A 21262-nucleotide genomic window follows, 5' to 3' on the forward strand; every position below is an offset into this window, starting at 1 on the left:
GGCTCAGGTTAACCTTTCAGTATGGCTTATTTTGGAAGACTGATTCATGGATGAGAAGAGTTTTGCTTGTGTGTACATTTGTACGTATGCATGTGTGTGTGTGTGTGTGTGTGTGTGTGTGTGTGTGTGTTTAAAGACAACACAAGGGTGAGGACTTCAAGAACCCTGTGAACCTGTGGCTCCAACCACAGACTCAGTGTTGGTTGGTGGTAGATAGATAGGTAGTTGTTATGGTGCTGGTGAACGTTTAGCATGGTGATGACAAATCAATGGCCTGCAGAGGGAATAACATGGGACACTTGACTTCTGCACACTGAAAAGTCAGAGAAGCTAGGGACTGACTCCATTGGAGAGCACAGGTATATGTGTGTCGTGTGTATGTATGTGTGTGTGTGTGTGTGTGCGTGTGTGTTTGTGTGTGTACACCCGTGTGAACATGTGTGCATGTGCTTACGCATGTGCATGTGTGCTTGCATGTGTATTTGCATGTGATTGTGTGCTTGTGTCCTTATATATATATATATACATGCACGTTTATAAGCAAGCTGCAACATAATATATATATATATATATATATATATATATATATAAATGTGTGTGTGTTGCGTAAACAACTTTACCTCTGTTCTTCTCATGTTTTACGAGGCTCTGTGGACTGGCGGGTGAGGCACAGTTGCTGCCAATGGTTCCAACTGTTGTGTAACACACTATAAAATGCCCATTCACTGCTCATCTTGCCTTCCAAAACAGACTTGCATTGTTGCTATATTTCCGTCATCATCTTGGCTTCAGACCCTGGCTTACATAAGATCTGTCAAGGTTAATATGCACTGTGTCGTATTGTATTTTTTGTTGTTGTTTTTTTTTGCCAAAGCACACGTGGGTTCATGCGTGCACATTCCTGCTCACACACAACTATGTGTGCCCAGGTACATGTCCGCTCTCCACAAACCTTGACTTGTAGTTCTCAACTGATTATAATAGGATGAATGTGTCCAACACATTTTTGTCCATGCATATGTGTATTATTCCAATTTATGGTGACAAATGTCATCATCTCTCTATTATTGTATTATTGTGTCATCCATTTTGCACTTGGCAATATTTCTCAAAAAGACAATGTACTTGTTAACAGGTGAATTCTCTAACCCTCCACCTTTGAAATACACTTTGTTTGTTTTTTTCACAAGTCTATTCAAGATCCCATTGCCTGAGGTGCTGGTATGCCTCTTGATCTCCATAAATGAAAAATTGCAGGATGGGATCCTTGTCTTAGCGGGGAATACTACTCATTTTAAGAATTCATATACGCTTTTCTTACTGTCTATCTGACAATCCAAGCAGTATTTGTGGATGGCTTCTTACTCACGAAGCTAGAAACCCGAAGAACCAAGACACCAATCTGTCATATTGTTGTACTGTTGGGAGCCGGGTAATTGACAATCTTTACAATGGGTATCTTCACATGCACTCATTACTTCAGTTACTGTGAAAAACCAGATGAAGGTAATAGTTCAATCAACAACAGGATTTCCCCTAATAATCTCCATGGATTCATTAGCCATGTGAGTTTACTCAGAAAAGGATGTGACTCAATGAGATCCAGCCAATGGCCATTTTGATATCAGTTGAAAAATGTTGGAACAGTGTGTCAATTTGTTTTGGTTGGCCTATTCTTTGTTGATGGCGCTGATTACATGGCCAGATATATCAAAAGATTGAACAGAAATCTAGGAGTGTTAACCAGGGTATGTTTACGCAGATTATGACCTTACTGTGATTAAAATAATCCGACTAAAGGTCTGGACAGTTGTTATAGTCAGAGTATTGCCTCGATCAACTCACATTATTAGTGTTAATGAATATGAGGCAGACTTTTGGGACCCATAGAATATTTATCCCAGTGACTTTCATATTATAGAAACCAGCTCCAACACAGGAATTACACTTGCACCAGAAAATCTCCCTGTACTGTCCCAGGCACCTTTTCTGTATTTTTCAATTCATTCTCATGATGTGACATTGTAGATTAGGATGAGGAACAATCTGTGAGAAACAGTTATGAAAGTTCACTAACATCATCTGAATTCTCCAATCGGATACAAGTAACAGTTCAAAACTGAAATTCAGTGGTATTCCCCTTTGATTAATATTGAAAGTATTTTATAGAATATTAAACTTACAACCCTCATTAGTTAGGACCTCATGAAGTTGTCCATGAGCCAATTTGCGCATACAGTATATATATCTACTATACAGTATATATCATCACCCAAAGGACACCAGTAATGCAATACTCTTGCTATATGGCCTACTAACCTACATACTATTATTTCCCTGGTTCATCGAATTACTCAGTCCATTCTTGGCGATCCTCAGGGTAAAAGATCAAAACAGCGCTATTTCCAGTCACTGGTTATGGTTATGGTTGTGGTTATCTTAGTTTATCTGATGGTTAAACTATACATGCAACTCCATGCACAGGGAAGATATCAAATGTTACAGCCACAGTCATTCAAATTTGAGGATGAAAACATAGGAAGCTCAATACCTTTTTTCTGACACTTTTCTAACATTTCTGCTACGGTTCTGCAAACTGGAAACTGGAAGTCAGATGTTTTTAACCTGAAAATTCAAGCTTTCATGACAGGAGTAAGTAGGGCAGAGTGCAGGGTTCACGTCACGCCCCTTACCCCGCTCAATGCATGGCCCATACTGTGCTTGAGGCCCAGACAGCTTTCATTCTCCCGGGGCCGCTCTCTCTTTACATACGGCTCTATTTCGGTGGGGGAACATTCTGTCCAGACAGCATTTACACATGCATCAGCCTCATAAACCCGGGGGCCACACGTACAGGTCACATGGTGGAATGTCGCTCTCCAATCCAAGTCGCCACAGGAGGTGAACAACAGGCTTTCAATCGGATGGGTATCATGTCGACACCAATGAATATGAGTAGGGGGGGTGGGGAGCGGGTGACAAGATAGACGGGGAGGTAGAGGGAGTTGAGGGGAAGAAGGATGAGCACAGATGCTTGATGCCATCTGCAAAGATCCTTCACATGAATTTACCACTTGACTATGATGGTATATGAAAGAGGATCTCTATTATGGCTGTAAATTAAAGCCGCACTGACCTCTGGGTGTTTACGAAGTTCTGGTGGCACATGAACACGTGGATGATAACGTGGATAATAACAGATTCAGCGATATTCTGCTCCCCAACAAAGTGCATTCAGTGTGGGTCATGATTGTGATTGGCAGCCAGGAGACGATTTAGTTTAGAGAAATCAATGTTTCCATGTAGGTTTCAACATTTCATGTGGACGGGCGCTTGGAAATTTCTGCTGATGTGAGCCTGTGGGAATATAGGTCATTTATTTCCAATTGTGCACTGAGCTGCTTGAAAGGAGACACCAATATGAAGCCCAGCTCACTGATAACAATCAGCGGCTATCATCTATGTGTTTGTAGTCATTTCATGTGATAATCTCATGCTTTATCCCAAGGCATGCCTTTGGTTATATTTTTGGCTGCCTGGTCTAGTCTAGATTTAGTGGTCAGCAGAATCTGGGCAGTAAAGCAGACCTCCATTCCCTCTCTGTTGCTGTGTGGTTGGGAGAACTGCTTCTAAAGAGGCTGAATTGGCTTCACTATGCTTCAGCCTTCTTGCACTGGCAACTTGTTCACAGGATCAGCTTGGACTTGGCCAAAAGATTCATTGCATCTGTGAGGGAATGATCTTGTTCCTGCATGGCCAAGGAATCCAAATGCAGATGTGCCGACAACACAGCTATTAATGTTCAAATTAATCTGCAGCATTCAAAACAAGCCAGCTCATGTGCTCCAAACCTAAGCGATTATGGTGTTTTTTACTTTCAAAAGATCAAATGTATTTTTGAGAGATAATGCAAAAGGGAGCGGCAAGCTGAAGGACAGAGGGTTCAGCGGTTTGTCGATCTGTCAGATGACTTTGGACGGACTAACACATTCACACTGTGGCACCTGTGGATGTGGATGTGGAGGAAGAGCAGGACGGAGTCTTGGGGATGAGTGGTACACTGTGTTCAGGACATTTTGTTCCACAGCCCACAGGCACAGTGTGCAGGAGCATGGGATTATTTTGTTGGCGCCCCCTGGTGGTCAAAAAAGGGAGGCTTGCATAATAATATACTATAGAAGATGGCTATGTCATACACATATATGCACATTAAACAAACATATATCGACTTAAGGGTTCAATCAATGGGGGGCTTTGAAGGTTGATACTGACATTCAGTATCTTAAAATTTGGCAATTTTTATGGTATTCCCCAAGATTTTTATTGTTGGTGGGATGGAAAAGCCCCTGAAACAGCATTTAGACCATGGGACAATAAAAGTCTCCATTGAAACCCACACTAATGACATTTTTTGGGGGGTTAGCGCCCCACTATATGAGCAATTGGCCTAACCCTAATCCACATACACTTTGCATACATACATACAAGCACATACATAGATGGACACAGATGGATACAGACACCCACAGACTTGTGCAAATCATAAATGTAACATCTCTCATTTGGTTCATATCAGTGGTGATGAGAGTTCATGTTCATCTCCAAATCAAAAGACAATTTCTCCTTCAGGGCACAAGAAAGTCTATCAAAAACTGCACATATGCAAGCATGCATGGAAACATGTAAATATAGTGTAGTGACTCCGGTAAAGGCGTATCAAGACATAATACACAAGACTGCCTTGACAGGGCCATGTCTACGTCTGTGTGCAAATCCAGAAAACTAAATTATAGCTTTTACTGTACATAACTATACAGCTGGTTTAATTTATTTGATAATTTACTCAATTATAGTAACATTTAACGGTTTATGATGACTATTGTCCTTTATATCTTCTTTTATGTCTCTTAGCTCATATTTCTCTTTTTATGTATTGACACTGACACACACTAACAAGCACCCCTAATGTTTATTCATAATGTTAATCTTGCATAATGTTTGTGATTGCTGATGATTGAATGTGCTGTTTATACCTTACCCCAGGAAGTTGCCTGATGGGAAAAAGAAAGTTATTTGAATTTGAATTTGTTTTGCTGAAGGTATCACTACACATTCACAGAGCTGTAGGTGGGGATCTTTGGTCAGGGGGAATGATATATACTTATAATGATATAATAATGATATAATGATATAATGCTTTCTGAAAATATTTATCAGTGTTTGTTTTGATATGCTAGAAGTATATCCCAGGAAAGTCCATTTAGTGTACTTTTCTGTGACACCTTACCTGACCCTCATTTTGGTAAATGCTAACAACTATATATAATGACTCTTTGTCATGCTATTTGTGTTTATTATTGTCAAGAAACATCAGTCACCTAATCACAATTTACATGACTACACCCATTACAAACATAAAGCATATTTGCAAACTTCCACTCTATGCAACCTAAATCACATACGCAATATTGCATCATCCGAGGCTCCGAGGTATGTTTATTGTTGCTGCAATTGGTTTGTTCTTAAGTAGTAATTATTCTCTCAAGACTCAAGACACTTCTGACTGAAAGCCCAAAGTTTCCCACAGTACTTTATGCCAGCATCAACAGGTTTCATTCCCTACGTGATAAAATAAATTCATAATTCTAATCATAATGTCCATTTAAAATAATAGAAATCGATGCATCATCAAGATGTCCAAAACATTATAAAGGACTCTTGAGTCACCTTGTGGTGAATAAAGGCAATGACTAGCTCATTTTTGTTTCTTTTCATTTTTACTTTTCATTTGAATAAAATGGTCACATGGTTAGTGAGCAAATACAAGTGACAATGAAAATAAGCAATTAATATGTCTGGATCGAGACAAGATAAAGATAAGATGTATGGGGGTTATGTGATTATTATGGTGCAGTATGGTTACAGTGCAGCGAACTGCTGTCTCTATCACATCCAGATCATTAAGGCATGTCAGGTGCTGCTGACCTATTGGGAGAGATTTAAAATGGAGCAAATGCAGAAGTTATATAAATGAGCACAATGAGCATAATTACTGGTTTTAATGCATTGTTTGCTGGGAAAATCTGAGCAGGGACAGTGAATGACTTACGCTGTCCCCTACCTCAGAAACTACCGAAGTGTCATTGGGCAAAACACTTCCCCCACAATTGTTCCCCTTACACTGTGCAGCTCCCTGCTGTGTAACTGTATGAATCTGAAGCAAGGCAGTGCTGAAAAAGAGCCTGAGTGGCTGGTAAAAGCCTTCTTTGTGTAAATAAATGTAAAAAAAGAAATCATGCGAATGACTTTGAGAAAAAGGAGTTCAATGCACCTGAATATTTGTTTCTTGCTTCTCTGTAGTTGTCCCAGTCCCTGAATTATGCAGCACGGCCTTTAATGTAGTCAGAAACTTAACACCACCTCTATTGCTATGGCAAGACAGACACACTGCTTTGGTAGGATGGATTTTAAAATGTTGTTACAGATGTTCAACATATCGTACAGTGACAGTGAAATTTTCTACATCCTGTTTTGAAATATTTGAATTGATGTATGAAATGATGCTAATTATAGCGTATATATAGGGTCCAGACAGGGCTTGTTCATAGAATGCTTATTTTAGGATAATTTCTGATATGAATGTCCATGTTTCATCCATACAGCCTGGAGGTAAAGCTTCGGCCAGCAGAGGAAACTGTGACCTCTAGTGAGAGGCGAGATCATTTTATGTGCATACTCAATCCTAAACGAATATATAGAAAGTTAACTACACAATATATGGGTCTCATATTGCATCGCTCCACCTAATATGAACTATTCGCAGATCTTTTTTTTATGCAAAGGTATGTAATTAAAAGTATGGCTGACATGTTATTTGAACTAGAACCCCATGCTTGTGCATTTCTTATTTAGAAACAGAATTTCAAGAAGTGAGTACGATGCAATTTCCCATTTTTAAACACATTTTAATTATGCTTTTCAATAATTTTTGTGCTTATTCAAACTGATATCTGGATCATTAAAGAGGCCATGCTGCCTCCATAACAATCCAGTGGTAAGACATGCCAAGGGGATGTGCGAGTCCTGGGCAACTGGTAAATATTTGGGTGTGTCTTTTCCCATCTGAAACATGAGCTTCACCTGCCATCACCAAACTGGCTCCTCTTCAAATAACTAACATCCATCAGTGTGTGTGTATGGAAGTCTCTCCCATAGGAGGCCATTCATTATTCATGTTGATCTTATGGATCTTCCCGCCCTTACAGCTTCATTACTGACGAACTCTGTATGGTAATCAAAACCAGAAACACGAGAGCTATATGGAAGATCAGATTTCTGTGGGGTATAATCAAGATTGTCATCAAGGCTACACTGGATAGTTTTACATGTATGGTATGTGCACAAATACTATGTTACTATGTTTGTAACTCAGGAAAAATATGGCAAACATGCAATACTTTTCACCATGTCATAATTATTTCAGCATTAAAAGGGATAACTGAGACTTGCAGTTATCTCGTTTTTATTTTCTTTTTGAACTATAAAACGTTAAAACTGCTCAGTACCAAAGAGGGGAAATATATTTCACGCCATAGTCAGTTGTATTGTTGTGGGCGGCTAGTGAAACCCAATCAGTCATCAAAGCTTTATACGTCTGTCTCTATCTACATGACACTTGCCAGCTCTCTCAGGTTGCCAAGCGACCAGTCACAGAAAACCAGCGTACCTTGTTGTGTACCTAAATCTGATTGGCGTATGACTGATATCCCAGAAGCAACCAATGGGAGGACTTGAAGGAAGTGGCCAGGTAAACAATAGAAGATAAGTGGGTTGGGTAGTGAGATGTTTATAATGTTTAAAATTGTAGATATTAAAGTTTTTGTGAAGTAGGACATTTTTGGCAGATTAGGGGTGATCAATGCATCCCTCCTTCCTCCTTAGGTAATTTTTTGTTTAAAAAATATTATAGTTTCTAGACTAGGAGCTTTAAAGGTGCATTGGGAACAGTTAAGCCAACTCTGAGGGAGATTACTTGTGCTTTATCTTGTTAAAAACAGTATCACATCATAAATAGTGAGATAAATTAACACAAGTTAGCAGGAACACTATTCTCTGTGCACCGAACATGAGGCACTGAGCTGTCATCCCCTTGAAATGATCCAAACAGGGTTTCCATCCTAAAAGGCATCTATCAACATGACAATAGTGTGTGTGTGTGTGTGTGTGTGTGTGTGTGTGTGTGTGTGTGTGTGCGTGCGTTCACGTGCACTAGGGTTACAGGAGCCTGTCTACCAGCGCTGGTTGACAATGGACCTCTGGCTCTGGAAAAGAGACTCTCTGAAATATGCATGAGGAAATCCACACCTGTTTCCAGGTAACCAATGCAGGGATTCTGAACCGTGACGCTGAGTGTGCGTGCGTGTGTGTGTGGGTGTGTGTGTGTGCGTTTCTGTACGTGTGTGTGTGTTTATGCGTGCGTGCCTGTGCGTGTGTGTGTGTGTGTGTGTGCGTGTGTACACGTGCGTGGGTGCATGCACTCACAGCAGCTTCCTCTCTTTACCTGTTCAGACACTCTCTGTGGACGAAAGCAACTGTCATCCCCCGCGCCTGACAAGACGGACATAATCTGACCAGGAAAAAGCACTATGAAACAACACGGGCCCGGCTGCTGAATAAAGTTCCTCGCGGTTCCTTTCCTTCTAAGAGGCACCGAGGACCTTACGCATGGACAAAGGGGAAAGTCGGCCCAACTGAGAAGAGCTGCAGCTGGACGTGGGGACTTGGTGGAGGGTGGACCACAGAGGCATCGAGAGGTCTTCGCAGGTCTTGCCCTGAGTATTGAGCTTCTCTAGTTGCGCAAGTATGAATCCTATGTGGAAAGTGTATAAGAGCAAAGTGCTGAAGACCCTTAACCCCGAACATGAGGAGGACACTGCTGAAGAGGTACAGAATTCGAAGCTTTCACCCTTTCTTGCTCTGTTTTCTTTCCTCTTATTGATTCTTATGCTTACAATGAATTGAGAGAGGGTTGATGGCGTTGGCGGCATTGAATGGGCAGAAAGTAGCCAATGTTTGTTTTGCTGATCATTTCTTATTCATCACGGGATTTAATGACCTTGAGTTTCGGACCGTTTCGTGCTCTCTCTGAGAAATAGGTACTTAGGGCAGAAGTTAGGCCCGCACAGTGGTTCCTCATTTGTATTGTGGTCATTTTGACAAACTGAATCATGGACAGATATAACTGTGTACGTAAACATCGCCATAAAGCCCTACTGTTGTTTCCCATGTCAAAATGGAATCTCAGAAACATATCTATCTAGTGGCAGATCTATTCACAGCATCAAGTGACGCACCAACCGTTACGCTACTCGCACTGGAACTACATCAAAGCAATTGTACAAGTCATTTTCAGTGTTTTTATGGGAAACTGCCTCATGGCGATTTAGGCATTCGTCTGGTGACATCTGTAGTCCGTCCAGGGTTTTGGTACCAGCGAAACAGACAGTGTTGAGTTGACCCAGATCTCTGGAGAGCTGGGGAACCCGATCCTGCACGGGAGCTGAACAAACGGATTAGTTGGCATTCCACTGACTGACAGGGATGAGACAGATAGCCAAGGCCTCGGGGCGCGCTCAGATGAGCCAACCAGCAGCTTCACACTGTGGTCTCGCAGTGCCAGGGCCTGCGTGGGGATGACAGGGAATGTGAGTTTGGAGAGGGAGTTTCCATTTAGACAGATGTGTAGAGTTGTCATCGCTGTTATTTGAGGCAAATACGCTACATGTATACTTGCGACCTTAAATTTGATACACACAAGGGTGACACCATGACCTTTCCTTCCTTGATTGGTTTCTGTCATATCATAAGTCAATGTGGAAATGTTGTGAGTTTGATTCACTGGGAGTATTCACCACCTTTGGCATAAACCAGGACAAATGTAGAAAAATAATTAGAAAAAGAAAAGAAAAGGTTTCAGGAAATGTTTGAAGTTGCCAGTAAATCAGCCTCTAGCAATCTATTCTATCTTCCTGTTCATCATTTATTTATATACACTTTTAAGTCTTCTCCAATGTAATCTACAGGTTAACACGGACTACTGTAGTATCCACTAGATGCACTAGATGGCGACCAATGCATACAAATCTTCAATAAAGTCATGACAAGTTCAGACAATACATTGTACATGCGTACATACAATGACGTGTGCATACGTACATGCCTTCAGTTTTGTTCTGCTGTTGCAGGTCCATGAGGTGGAGAATGATGTGAGCCCAGTGCAGGAGGATGAGGGGCACAACGCTGTTTCCCAGTTGGCTAAGCGAGTATGTGAATGCTGACTGATATATTCAATTTTATATATAGTTGAGCCCGAATTGCCTTTGACCCTGTGTGTGTGGCTGGTTGTGTGTCCAGGTGCAGGGGGCCGGGGCGAGAGGCTGGAACAGGATGTCAGCTCTCTTCAACAAAGACGACGAGCACCAGCTTCTAGAGGAGACCGAGAGCCCGCCGGTGGCTGACCAGTGAGTGGAGCTTGTGCCCTTTTGGTGACATCTGTCCATTTTTGCACTTCCCACAGTCTATGGGCTTTGTGTAAGTGGAAATAGGATTGGTCAGTGGTCAGACTTAAACCTCAGTGGCCAAAGAACCTCAATTGTTTGGCGCAGCAAGTTAGCTGGCAACTTGAATGGCAAAGAAGTAACTTAATTTGGTCAAAATATAAATAAACAATATAAATGGCAAAGACTATTCATGACCCTAGATAACTTCATATGGGTAGAGTACTTTTTTTCCCCTCCCTTCAGTTAGTAAAAAGAGCACTAGACTTCATAATATTAACTACCTTCTCTCTTACCTCTTGCCCTTTTCACTGGATTTCAGTCTAACGTTACTTAAACAGAAAAGAAAATGTGGTTCCTGGCTCCAGCTATTGGGTTTTAACTCAACCAATCAGATTATTTTTGCCTCTAGAGCCCCTCTGCAAAAGCTCCAATTTGTTTACAATGAGTGAACCAGTTGATTGAGCTTAAATAGATCAGCAACCTTATAGGCAAATAGCAATAATGTGTTCAAGGGTCAAAGCCAAAGCATCCACTTGTCATTGGCTAATTGATTCTCCAATCTACCCCCCCTCCTTTCTCTGTATTCCCAGTCCACTTGCAGTAAAACCTGAGGAGCCTCCACGACCCACTAGGCGCTCAGGATTCTGGGATAGCTTTGCAACCAACTGGGCCGCCAAGAAGCAGGCGGAGGCGGCAGCCGCTGCCGCCGCGAGCGACGCGGCGGCAGGGCAGAGCGAGGAGGGGGTGAGTGAAGCCGGGGGGGAGGAGAGGCAGGATGGGGAGAATACAGAGGGAGCGGAGAGCGACGGAGGAGGAGGAGGAGGAGGAAGCAGCAACAACAGCTTCTCCAAATACGTCACGTTGGGAGGAGGGAGTGAGGAGGCGTCCTTCAAGTGGAACTTTGTCACCAGCAAGCTAGCAGACCTGAAGACTAAGAGCATGACAAAGACCAACTAGCTGACTATGACAAAGAAATCTGGGAAACATATATGTAGCTGGTGGGGTTGGAGGTGGTTAGATGAAGCAGTGTAGCGGAAATTTAGGAGGAGGGTGTACTGTTCCCAGGAAGAGGGTATTTTTCTGTAATCGTACCATCCAATATACAAATGAAGCCATTGGAGAAGTCCCTTTTTACTGCATGCTTTGCTGAACAACTGTTGCACTTTTAGCTCCATCCCCCATAAGAATTGCTTAAGAAAATGTACTCTCTCTTTTCAGCTACGCTACAAGGAATATCAACTAGTTGTGGTTCTACTCTATAACATTAAAGAAAGATGTGTCTGCAGTTGCAATGCAGGATAGATGCAGGAAGGGGACTTCTAAAATTGCTTCTACTGTAAGGAAATTTGTCTGATTAATGGAGGTAAAAGAGGAAAAGAGGTGGGTATGCTATGAATGTATGTGTGTGTATACCCACCACTACACTACTGGTTAGATGTGTGTTGGGGATGCATTGTTCCAGGATGCCCACAGAGCTCATGGTTGTCTCTTTCCCAGCTTGAGAGGCAGTATATATATATATATATATATAAGTGGCTTAGGTGTCAGTCTGGTAGGGCGTCCATATGTGTAGATAAGTTAATTTCACTAGGGGCAAACCAGACTGGCATATAGGCCACATAGTAGAGTCCTCTTAACTTTCAACCCTCTTCTTTGGGGTTGTACGGTGTTATCATCACCAGCCCAGCATGCTTCTTAAACCCTGTCAAAGGGCCTACACACCTGTCAGCAAACTGGATCTAATCTGTAGTCTAACAAAAACTAGATTATGAGATTAAAGACAGTGATAGCTGGATTAGTTGAGGATTATCTCACTTAACCTGCACTGCTTAGTGAGGGATTTCAGTGAAGGGATTTGGCGATGCTACATAACTATTACATAATATAAACATTTACAAAATATTTTTGCTTTCCTCACAAATCCGGAATAAGAAAGGATATAAGGATATGAAATGTGTAAAATGTGAATGTGTGTGGTTGGTGGCACAGTATCAGGACCTAAATGTTAAAGTTACTGTGTTGCTGGTGGTGCATTGAGGTGATGACTTAACTGACTTGAATTTTCTGATTGTGTCTGAGACTGAAATGTGCAAAGTGTGAGTTTTCAACATTCCCAATTTTGTGACTTGAAAAAAAATGTGACTTCATTTGTTATCATTTTTTTCTCTGTTGTTTTTTTTCTTACTTGCTGAATGTTTCTTTCTGTTGTGTTGCCTTCTGGTATGCTGTAATAAAGACTGTTGCACTAAAAATTCAGACAAGGAATAGTAGCTCATTCAAACACAGACATATCAATGGAGTTTTGTTCATACAATGAGTGTAAGATCAATTGTTCAGCAAAATAGGGTAATATAAAAAAAATTCTGAAATATTTCTGTTATCTAACCCATTCTTAGACTGGTAGGAAAATGTGAATGTTTTCATCCAAGACACCAAAATAATAATAATAAAATAAACAGCTTGATGCACCGTACAAATGTAAATTCTACATGCATGCTGCTGCACTGTATCTCCAATCCAAGAGGATTTTTTTGTAAAATCTCGCAGTACTAATGCAGGATAGGTAGGAAGGACTTCTATAATGACTAACTACTGTATATGAAATATATATATATATATTGCAACTCTATCCTATTATTACTTTTAGAATAGACTGTTTTGTCTACTTGTGTTTTTTTTTTACACAAGTTGAAATGGGGCATAAGTAGGTATGAATTCCAGTATATTAAAAGATATAATCTTCTCCCATTGGCTCAGTGCAGCTTTTGTATCATAAACCAAGATTCACAGATAAGACCACCTACATCTACATTTGAAGATTTACTTGTTTTTATATAAAATTCTAAGTAAATATGTGGCAAGACACGCCATCAATATTTACAAATCTGTTTGTGGTTAAAAAAACACTGACTGGTTGCAGACTATTTATATAGGCGTCTCGTCTATATATAACGTATATAGATGAGTTAATCAAATAATATCTCCAACAAATAGTCCAGTATTAGAGAAAATGAATGTTCTTAGGCTGACCATAACTCAGCATGTACATGTGCCTACTGTAGCTGTTGGGCTGAGCTGTGTGAATTTCTCCGCCCTTCCCTAAAAACAAACTGACGGAGGCCATTTCCACACCCACCTGGAGGCAAACCCAGCAGGTCAAGCAAAGGACACCAGAGCTGTGAGTTCTGCAAAAGTAAAGGAGGTCAGAGAGACTCACGGTGGACGTGCTCGGTTTACCAACTGAGCCTGCTGCTGCTGCTGCTGCTGCTGCTGCTGCTGAGCATCCTGGTGGCTCACAGTTTCTCTGCAGCGGCACGAGAATCAATGACAGACACAACAATATACAGAACTACCAGGGTGCTGAAAGGGGAAAAAAAGGTAAGGATTAGCACCATGATGAACCAGGGGAACCAGTTTACTTGTCCTTAATATAGTCCATTAGGGTGACTACTGGATGAAGAAAAAAAAAGTTTTCAATATTTAGTGTGTTTCAATGAAAATTTTATTCCAAACCGCTCTACATAATCCATTTTGCATACATTCTCATTTTGGAACGCTGTGCTTCTTTATTAATCAGTCAATATTTCAAAATTACAGTTTTTTTTATGGCAAAGGTCTTAAGATGCTTCATAACTTTAATAGTAATTAATAATATTTTTTAGTTTTACTTTCTTGCCAACAATCATTTTTGCAAACAGAGATCTTATTTTGGAATAAAATGTGTCAAGAAATATGGATCACATTATAGACTTCTAAATTTAATCTAATTTAATCTTATAATTCTTATAATTCTAATTTAATTTAATCTAAATTTATCAATAAAGAAATAATCAAATACAAAAGAGTATGATAAAATCACCCATGCAACAACATGCATTTATACTGTATGAAGTTTCTGACTCCTCCAGCCTGCAGGGGGCGCCCTCGACCTAGATGTCAGCACTCTTGACTGTAAAACTTTATCTCCTTTATCTCTCTATCCTGTTTCAGCGCTCTCTCCTTTATCACACACACACACAACACTCATTCCTGCAGTAAAATCTGGCGATTTGATCCGAAACAGAAGCTGGTCATCTTTCCTATCAATAACTTCCTCCCAGATGGAAAGGTGTGATGTCATTTATAGCACCTCACCCTTCCTCTCTGATCTATCTCCTCTTTTATTTCCTCTCTCCCTATTCTTTGGCTATTCAGCTCTTTTTGCCTGATGATCTACACCCATTTCCTCTCAGCCTGCTCCATGTTTCCTCAGATACAATGCTGTTTCCTTTTCATTTTAGGGGCCTTTGTTGTGGTTTCAACTAGAATTCGCAGTACCATCCACTTAAGAGTGTAAAATGAATTGAGTGGATGCACTGAAACTCTGGTGTGTATCTGCTTGTGTAGTTTACCAGCCTCCATTAGTCCCATGTCTTTCCTGTGTCAGTCAAATTTCAAGCTGTCATCACTGATCCTATGACAGTCCGTCAGTCTCGGTTGTTCTGTCCTACAGACTCCTGCCACAGTTGTCAGCCTCAGTTTGAATCAAAACAGACCATGACCCCCTCCCCTCTACCACCACCACCACCACACACACACACACACACACACACACACACACACACACACACACACACTACACAGAGACGTGCTCAGCTTTTTGGACACATTTATGTAACTCACCCAGCTCCTGTGTCAGGAACCATAAAACCAGCCCCGGAGGAACATTTTGAGTTTTTTGGGGACATGATCATGAAAATGGCTTGTTTGGGTGAAAGCTGATGAATGCTGCTGACTGGTTGATGCTAGCGTGCAGCGCTGAGGCACATATTGCGGTTTGATGACACCAAGTGACCGATGATCAGTGGAAATGGAGTTTGTAGAACATGAAATAATCAAAAACGACACAGTGATGGTTGGCAGTTTGTGCAGGGGGAGGCTGTAGTGAAACTGCATCGAGACACAAGTGGGCTGATGGGAAGTCTCTCATGTCTCGGAGTTTGCGAGACTGTTTAAGTTTAAATGTGTGCCAGTGAGTCCAAGGTGAAGATCTGCTCGTTACCCCGAGTGGAAGAAGACATTTCCAGGTCCAGGTTGGACGATAAGTGTGAGAAGGAAAGAAAAAATAAGTGAAAGTACCTTGATAAAGCCAGCAGCTCCCACACACACACACACACACACGAGTGGACATACACACAGAGGAGTAAAAACAACAAAACTGAATACACCAATATCTACAGTGCCAGCATGGAGATTGATCAAAAAAGAAAAGAGAAAGAAATAACCAATGAAAGAAATAACCCTAACCCTAAAAACAAAACGAACGAACGAACGAAAGAACGAAAGAAAGAAAGAAAGAAAGAAAGAAAGAAAGAAAGAAGAAGCATAATTGGAAATGTGTCAGAGGTTGCATATAGAAAGCCAAAACACTCCCAGACAGATCCCAGTGTTTAGGTTTGAATAAAGGACACTGAAGCTTATCTCCCTGCTAAATGAAACACACACTGGCCTTGGTGCACAAACTGTTGAAATGTGTAACTGTAACATGGGTAGCCTTTTAATGTAGGTGAGTGGCGACCCCCCCTACCCCACCCACCCCACCCCTCTGCTCTTTCTTCAGTAACCTGATCCTGTCTCTCTGTCAGTCACCATATGGCTCATCCATGTCTCCCATGTTGCCTCTCTGCTCCCTGAGATGCTGCGTGTCTCCTCTCTGTCTGCTGCAGGTGTGACTCCGCCCCCTCGCTACGGTCTGAGCCGCCAATTCAGACACAGTACTTTCTTTTTCTACCGATGAACAATGATGACTAAAACTCCCTCACACCTTGCCGTGGGCTCTATTCCACACTCTGAAATTAACTCCGCAGCCCACAAAGTTGGGTGAGCCTGCATTAATTGCAGCACTTTGGCCCACAATGCTTTTTTCTTCTCTCTCCTGGATCATCTGTGAAGGGAGACGGTTAGAGAAGATAACAAGTTAATTCTGTTTATATCCAAGATGGTCTTTTGTGGTTAGATTATGTCTGTAATTATAGTGATATATGACAATGATACGCAGCAATTACAGTAACCACTTAATGATAAAAAAAGTGTAATGGCTCTGATTTGTGCATTCATATCATTGTCTAACTAAGCCCTTGGACTAACTTTAGACAGACTAAAATAAAAAGGGAACAGAAATAGAGTTGTAATACTATACATAGACACTTTCTCAATCCCCCAAGGGAAATCTGGCTATCCACAACTCATTTCTTTGTCAATAGTCTGTGCGCTGAAAAAGAAACAGCGCATGAGGTCAGTAGGATAGTTTGTCTAGGACCATTTTAGGCACGTTGTGCAGTATGATTACTTTGGGTCGAACTACTGTGTGATTATGTTGTAAGTTGGGGCATCAGGCATCCTGTCCCCTTATGGCTCCTCTTGGCCTGCACAAGTCATAAACTAACACAGCCCAAAGTTAGCAGACTCTGCCGGATTTGGGCAAGTTAGTCTTCAAGATTACAACTACGTCGTTTAACCTTATGAAATAGCGCTAGTCACTCAAAAAACGGCCATAAAATTGTTGCCCCTCGCGACTCCGGCTTGTTTTGTCTGTAAACTCTGACATCAGAAGTTAGCTGGAGAAAAGGCCTACAGGTGAACACATGATGATTATATGATGCAGGGGCCATAAAAGCAAAAAAAGTAAAGGTGATATTTGACTTCCAACCTCCCACACACACACACACACACACACACATTTCTTTCATGAAAGGCCCTTGCAGACAGACATGTCTGGTAGCACTCAGGTATGACAAAGCTGAGGTGGGCGTCTCAACAGGCGCGGTGACTCACACACTCCAGCAGCGGTCCCATCTGGAAACCGACCTGCGAGCGCAAAGCCGTACACAAAACACACACGCAGACACACACACACACACACAGTCGTCACTCTTCTGTACTACTTAGCCTACCGCCGCCACACCTGCCTGAGGATGTGGAAACTAGTCTGAAGAAAGCACACACACATACACACACACACACAGACACGTGCATACAACCCCCCCCTGCCCCTCCCCTTACTGCTCACAAACACACACATACAAACACATGTGCACACGTACAATCTTCTGACGGCACTAAGGAGAACAGATGTGAGTCTCAGATGTTATTGACCTCTTCACGGGGGTTTCCCCTCTGTGTCCCACCCTCCAGTCCAGGGACCAGGAGAGAAAAGAGAAAAACCTCCTTCTGTCCTACGAGGGAGAATAAACATTCAGAAGTTCACATGAGGCCAGTGGATTGTGTCTTCATCTGGCGACTAATAGTCTGTTTTATTATTCAGTCATATTATTATGCTCGATTTATTTAGAGGTGCTATGTGTAGCATTTTGAAGCATCAATATATCATTGTCAAATTAACTGTGTTGCCTTGGTATAATTACTGCAAACAAATGAGACCACAGCCGAGACAACAAGTAGCTTCTATCTCGCACCAGTGGTTTTGTTATGCTATATTTCTCAAAATTAAGACCACATTTCCCATAAACCCCTTTGCTTCCAATCACAAAGATGATGGTGCCTTTTTGTAACCCTTCCTCCTCCGCATGCATTTGTTTTCTTTTTACTGAAGAGGATAAACATGCGATTGTGAGAAACTCTGAAAGCTTTAGCTCTATTTGCGCTGAAAGAACAGCAGCCCACTTCTTGTTTTCTTCTCTTCAAAATCCCTTTGTGTTGTAAATCAGCGCAACAGATTTAGCACAAAATCCGACCCAGTGGCACACAATGTAAAATGCAGTGTGGAGGCTGCTGTAATTATACTGATGTCTCAAAATTAATGTGGTCATTAGTTATTGATGTCAAATGTTACATGTAGCAGCTTTAATGACAAAAACACAGAGAGCAGATAACAGATTCATATTGGACTAATAACTCCTGCAGGTTCTTGGACTGGACGTTTCAGAGTTATAGCCATTTCTTGCACTGTTGTCATGTTTAGACAATGGAAAGAAAGAAGAAAGATACTTGAGAGATTAGCTGCAAACTTTGCACCAGACAACACTCTGATAGTCTTATCAGTGGAAAGCAGGAGATCCCCTAAATAAATATGAAGCCAAAGCACTCATAATCTCCCGTGTTTGCAGTTTGTCTGCAGAGATAAGAGGAAGGCGACTTGATTTTCCAAGTACGTCTGACTCTGTGCTGGGTTATTATGACCTCTGTCTTGATTTGAGGATGTCTGTGCCACATATCCTTGTTAATCTAGGTGATATCACACATTATCAAGTGATAATGTGTGGATCCCAGTGAGGGAATATTGAAACGTTTAATTCCAAAAACCTGATTCTTGGAAAATGGAAAAAAAAATGTCACCTGATGCTCATTGCTTAAGAGTTAAAAACAGATGATTTCTTCCTCTGAGATGTCACTATTTTGAAAGGAAAGGGTTTGAAAGAGCCATTTACTTCAAAAATGTGGATGTCTCATTTTAAAATGAAAATCAGTCTTCATTTGGATACACTGCCATGCCATCATGTAAGACGGCAAAAGAAGAGCCTATACCACAGAATATTAATACAATCTGGGTCTCAACCGCTCTTGAAAAGTTAAAGAAGTGATGATTTTTTTAAGCGGCGTGGCGGTGCAGAAGCACTCTGAGAGGTTTTGAGATGTTTTAGAGGAGGAAAGGGAAAGAGGGAGGGAGGGAGGGAGGGAAGGAGGTGAATTATTTAAAGACAGACCATCCTCTGTCCCCCACCTCATCCAGTGCTGAGGGGGGTTCTCACAGGAGCCGCTGGCCGACTTTTCATCCCTGTAATCTGCAGGCTCAATCTCAGCCCTCTGTAATCTCCTGGCTCTTTAGGAATGGATTTGGGACCCCCGCCCCCCCTAGAAAAGAAAACCCACCCCCTGCCCCGTGCAATATCTCCCCCCTCTATTTCCCAGAAGAGGGGTAATCTCTCCATTAAGACCCAAAAACACACAGGCACAGGCACGCAAACACACACACACACACACACACACACACACACTGCCTCCACTCCTCTGCCACCCACTGCCACTTCCCCATCCTCTACCTCCATCTCCCTCTCTCTCTCACTCTTCTTTCCAGTTTTTCCACAGGGGCGAAATCTGATCCCCCATCTCCAAATCTAGGTCTGACTCTGTCTGCTGTAAATAGATTGATTTGTCTACGGTCATTGACGCTCTCTAACAAGGGTTTAGGGCTTAAGGGATTGTCGCATGACCACAAGTCAATACATTTTCAGTCTATATACGCACGTTTTCTCATGAAGCCTGATTTACACATACATATTTGTATTAGTTGGCTGTATTGATCATTTCTATTTGTTGGGGGCCACCTATGAAGAGCTACTGAAGTTGAGCAAGTAGGACATGAGCATTGGTATTTCCATACATGACAGAAAATATAGTTGAGCAGCTGCGATGTTTGTGACTCTGAAATTATAGATTGTGGAGCTATTTTAAAGGGAACAATATGCCAGAAGGTTATAGTTCTACATCAATCATGCTGCTTTTCAAACTTGAATTACAGCCTCTGTCATGTTGTCAGGTTGTTGTTAGACAGATAAAGTGATTACTCATGCAATAAAAGTGCTGGCGTGAGTTATGTCTTTGCATTGTGTATTTTGGTGTTGTGGTTGCTGGAATGCTAATCGATTCTTTAGCCTTCCACCAAGTCCGTGTCAGGCTTCGGGTTACTGTTGCTACAGCTGTTTAGGGTTGTTGTTCTTTGCTTTACTCCCGACCTGCAGCTACAACCCCTAAGCCTGGACACACACACACACACACACACACACACACACACGCACACACATTCGGAGCCCACTGTGGGAACCACTAGACTCCAGCATAGCACTGTCCTTTTTAGAGATGCATTTTTGTATCTGCAAAAAGAAAAATTTTCAGGAATTACATCAAAAACTGTTTCTTCTCTCTCTGATTGCCCATGTATTTTTGGATCCGAACAAAATGCTTTCAGCCGATTTCAAAAGGCACAAAGGCCCATATGCAACTCACTCCACACCTCAGTGACCAGGTAAATTTTTAATTCGAGTAAGAGAAAAGAAAAAAAACACCAAGTCACCATTACGTGGGTTTTTTCCACAACGGCAGCGATAGCCTTCACACACCACAGACCGATCATGCATCCATGCGTGCAGCCTACTGCTCAGCATACCCAGCCTGTGGGAACCAGTGGCCCGTGACGCAACTAGCCAAGTAGGAAATATCACATCGATGCACAGCTGGAGACGACAATGTCCATGTTTCACATCATGTATGATCAGTGCAGGTATGAAGAGTGGACACGGGATGGGTGAGGGGGGGGGGGGGGGGTTGGTCGGCGGGGAGGGGAGCAGACGTCTATTCACAACTATACAAGCCCATAGTCTCGTCTTACAGCCTTCTCTTCCTCCCCCTCCCTCTCCGCTTCTGCAGGAGCCATGCCGACCCCCATCCAGCCTGTCATCAAGATGTCATTAAAGCCCCCTCCGTCTCTCTCTGTCGGCCGGCCATTCTTTTTTGCTTTTCCCCCCTAACAGAAATTCCTACGCTCCTTCGCGTGTTGCCTATCCTCGTCGTCTTCCTCCTCCTCCTCCTCCTCCCCTCTCCATCTCTATTTCTGACATGGGAATCCGGGGTGTCGCATCAGGGGTGTAGAGGTGGGTGGGGGAGAGGGGGTGGAGGGTGGGGGGGGGTTGGCACTGGCACTTGATAAG

At 42.1% G+C, this 21262-nt stretch overlaps 1 protein-coding gene across 2 annotated transcripts; it reads left to right on the forward strand.

Moving 5' to 3' along the window:
- Nucleotides 1–8591: 8591 nt before the first annotated feature.
- LOC139932771 (uncharacterized protein C1orf232) lies at nucleotides 8592–11691 on the forward strand. Of its 2 annotated transcripts, XR_013506936.1 has the most exons (5): nucleotides 8592–8943; nucleotides 10245–10322; nucleotides 10414–10520; nucleotides 11150–11585; nucleotides 11631–11691. XR_013506936.1 is itself a non-coding variant. In XM_071926656.2 (4 exons), exons 1-4 carry the CDS (start codon nucleotides 8863–8865, stop codon nucleotides 11514–11516), a joined length of 633 nt encoding a protein of 210 aa, XP_071782757.2. In that variant the 5' UTR covers nucleotides 8592–8862; the 3' UTR covers nucleotides 11517–11685. The 2 variants fall into 2 exon arrangements, 1 of the variants encoding a protein (XP_071782757.2); XM_071926656.2 differs by having other exon boundaries at nucleotides 11150–11685.
- Nucleotides 11692–21262: the final 9571 nt, after the last annotated feature.

Source organism: Centroberyx gerrardi, chromosome 12 (genome assembly GCF_048128805.1).
Source record: "Centroberyx gerrardi isolate f3 chromosome 12, fCenGer3.hap1.cur.20231027, whole genome shotgun sequence".
In the NCBI taxonomy this organism is placed as follows: Eukaryota; Metazoa; Chordata; class Actinopteri; order Beryciformes; family Berycidae; genus Centroberyx; species Centroberyx gerrardi.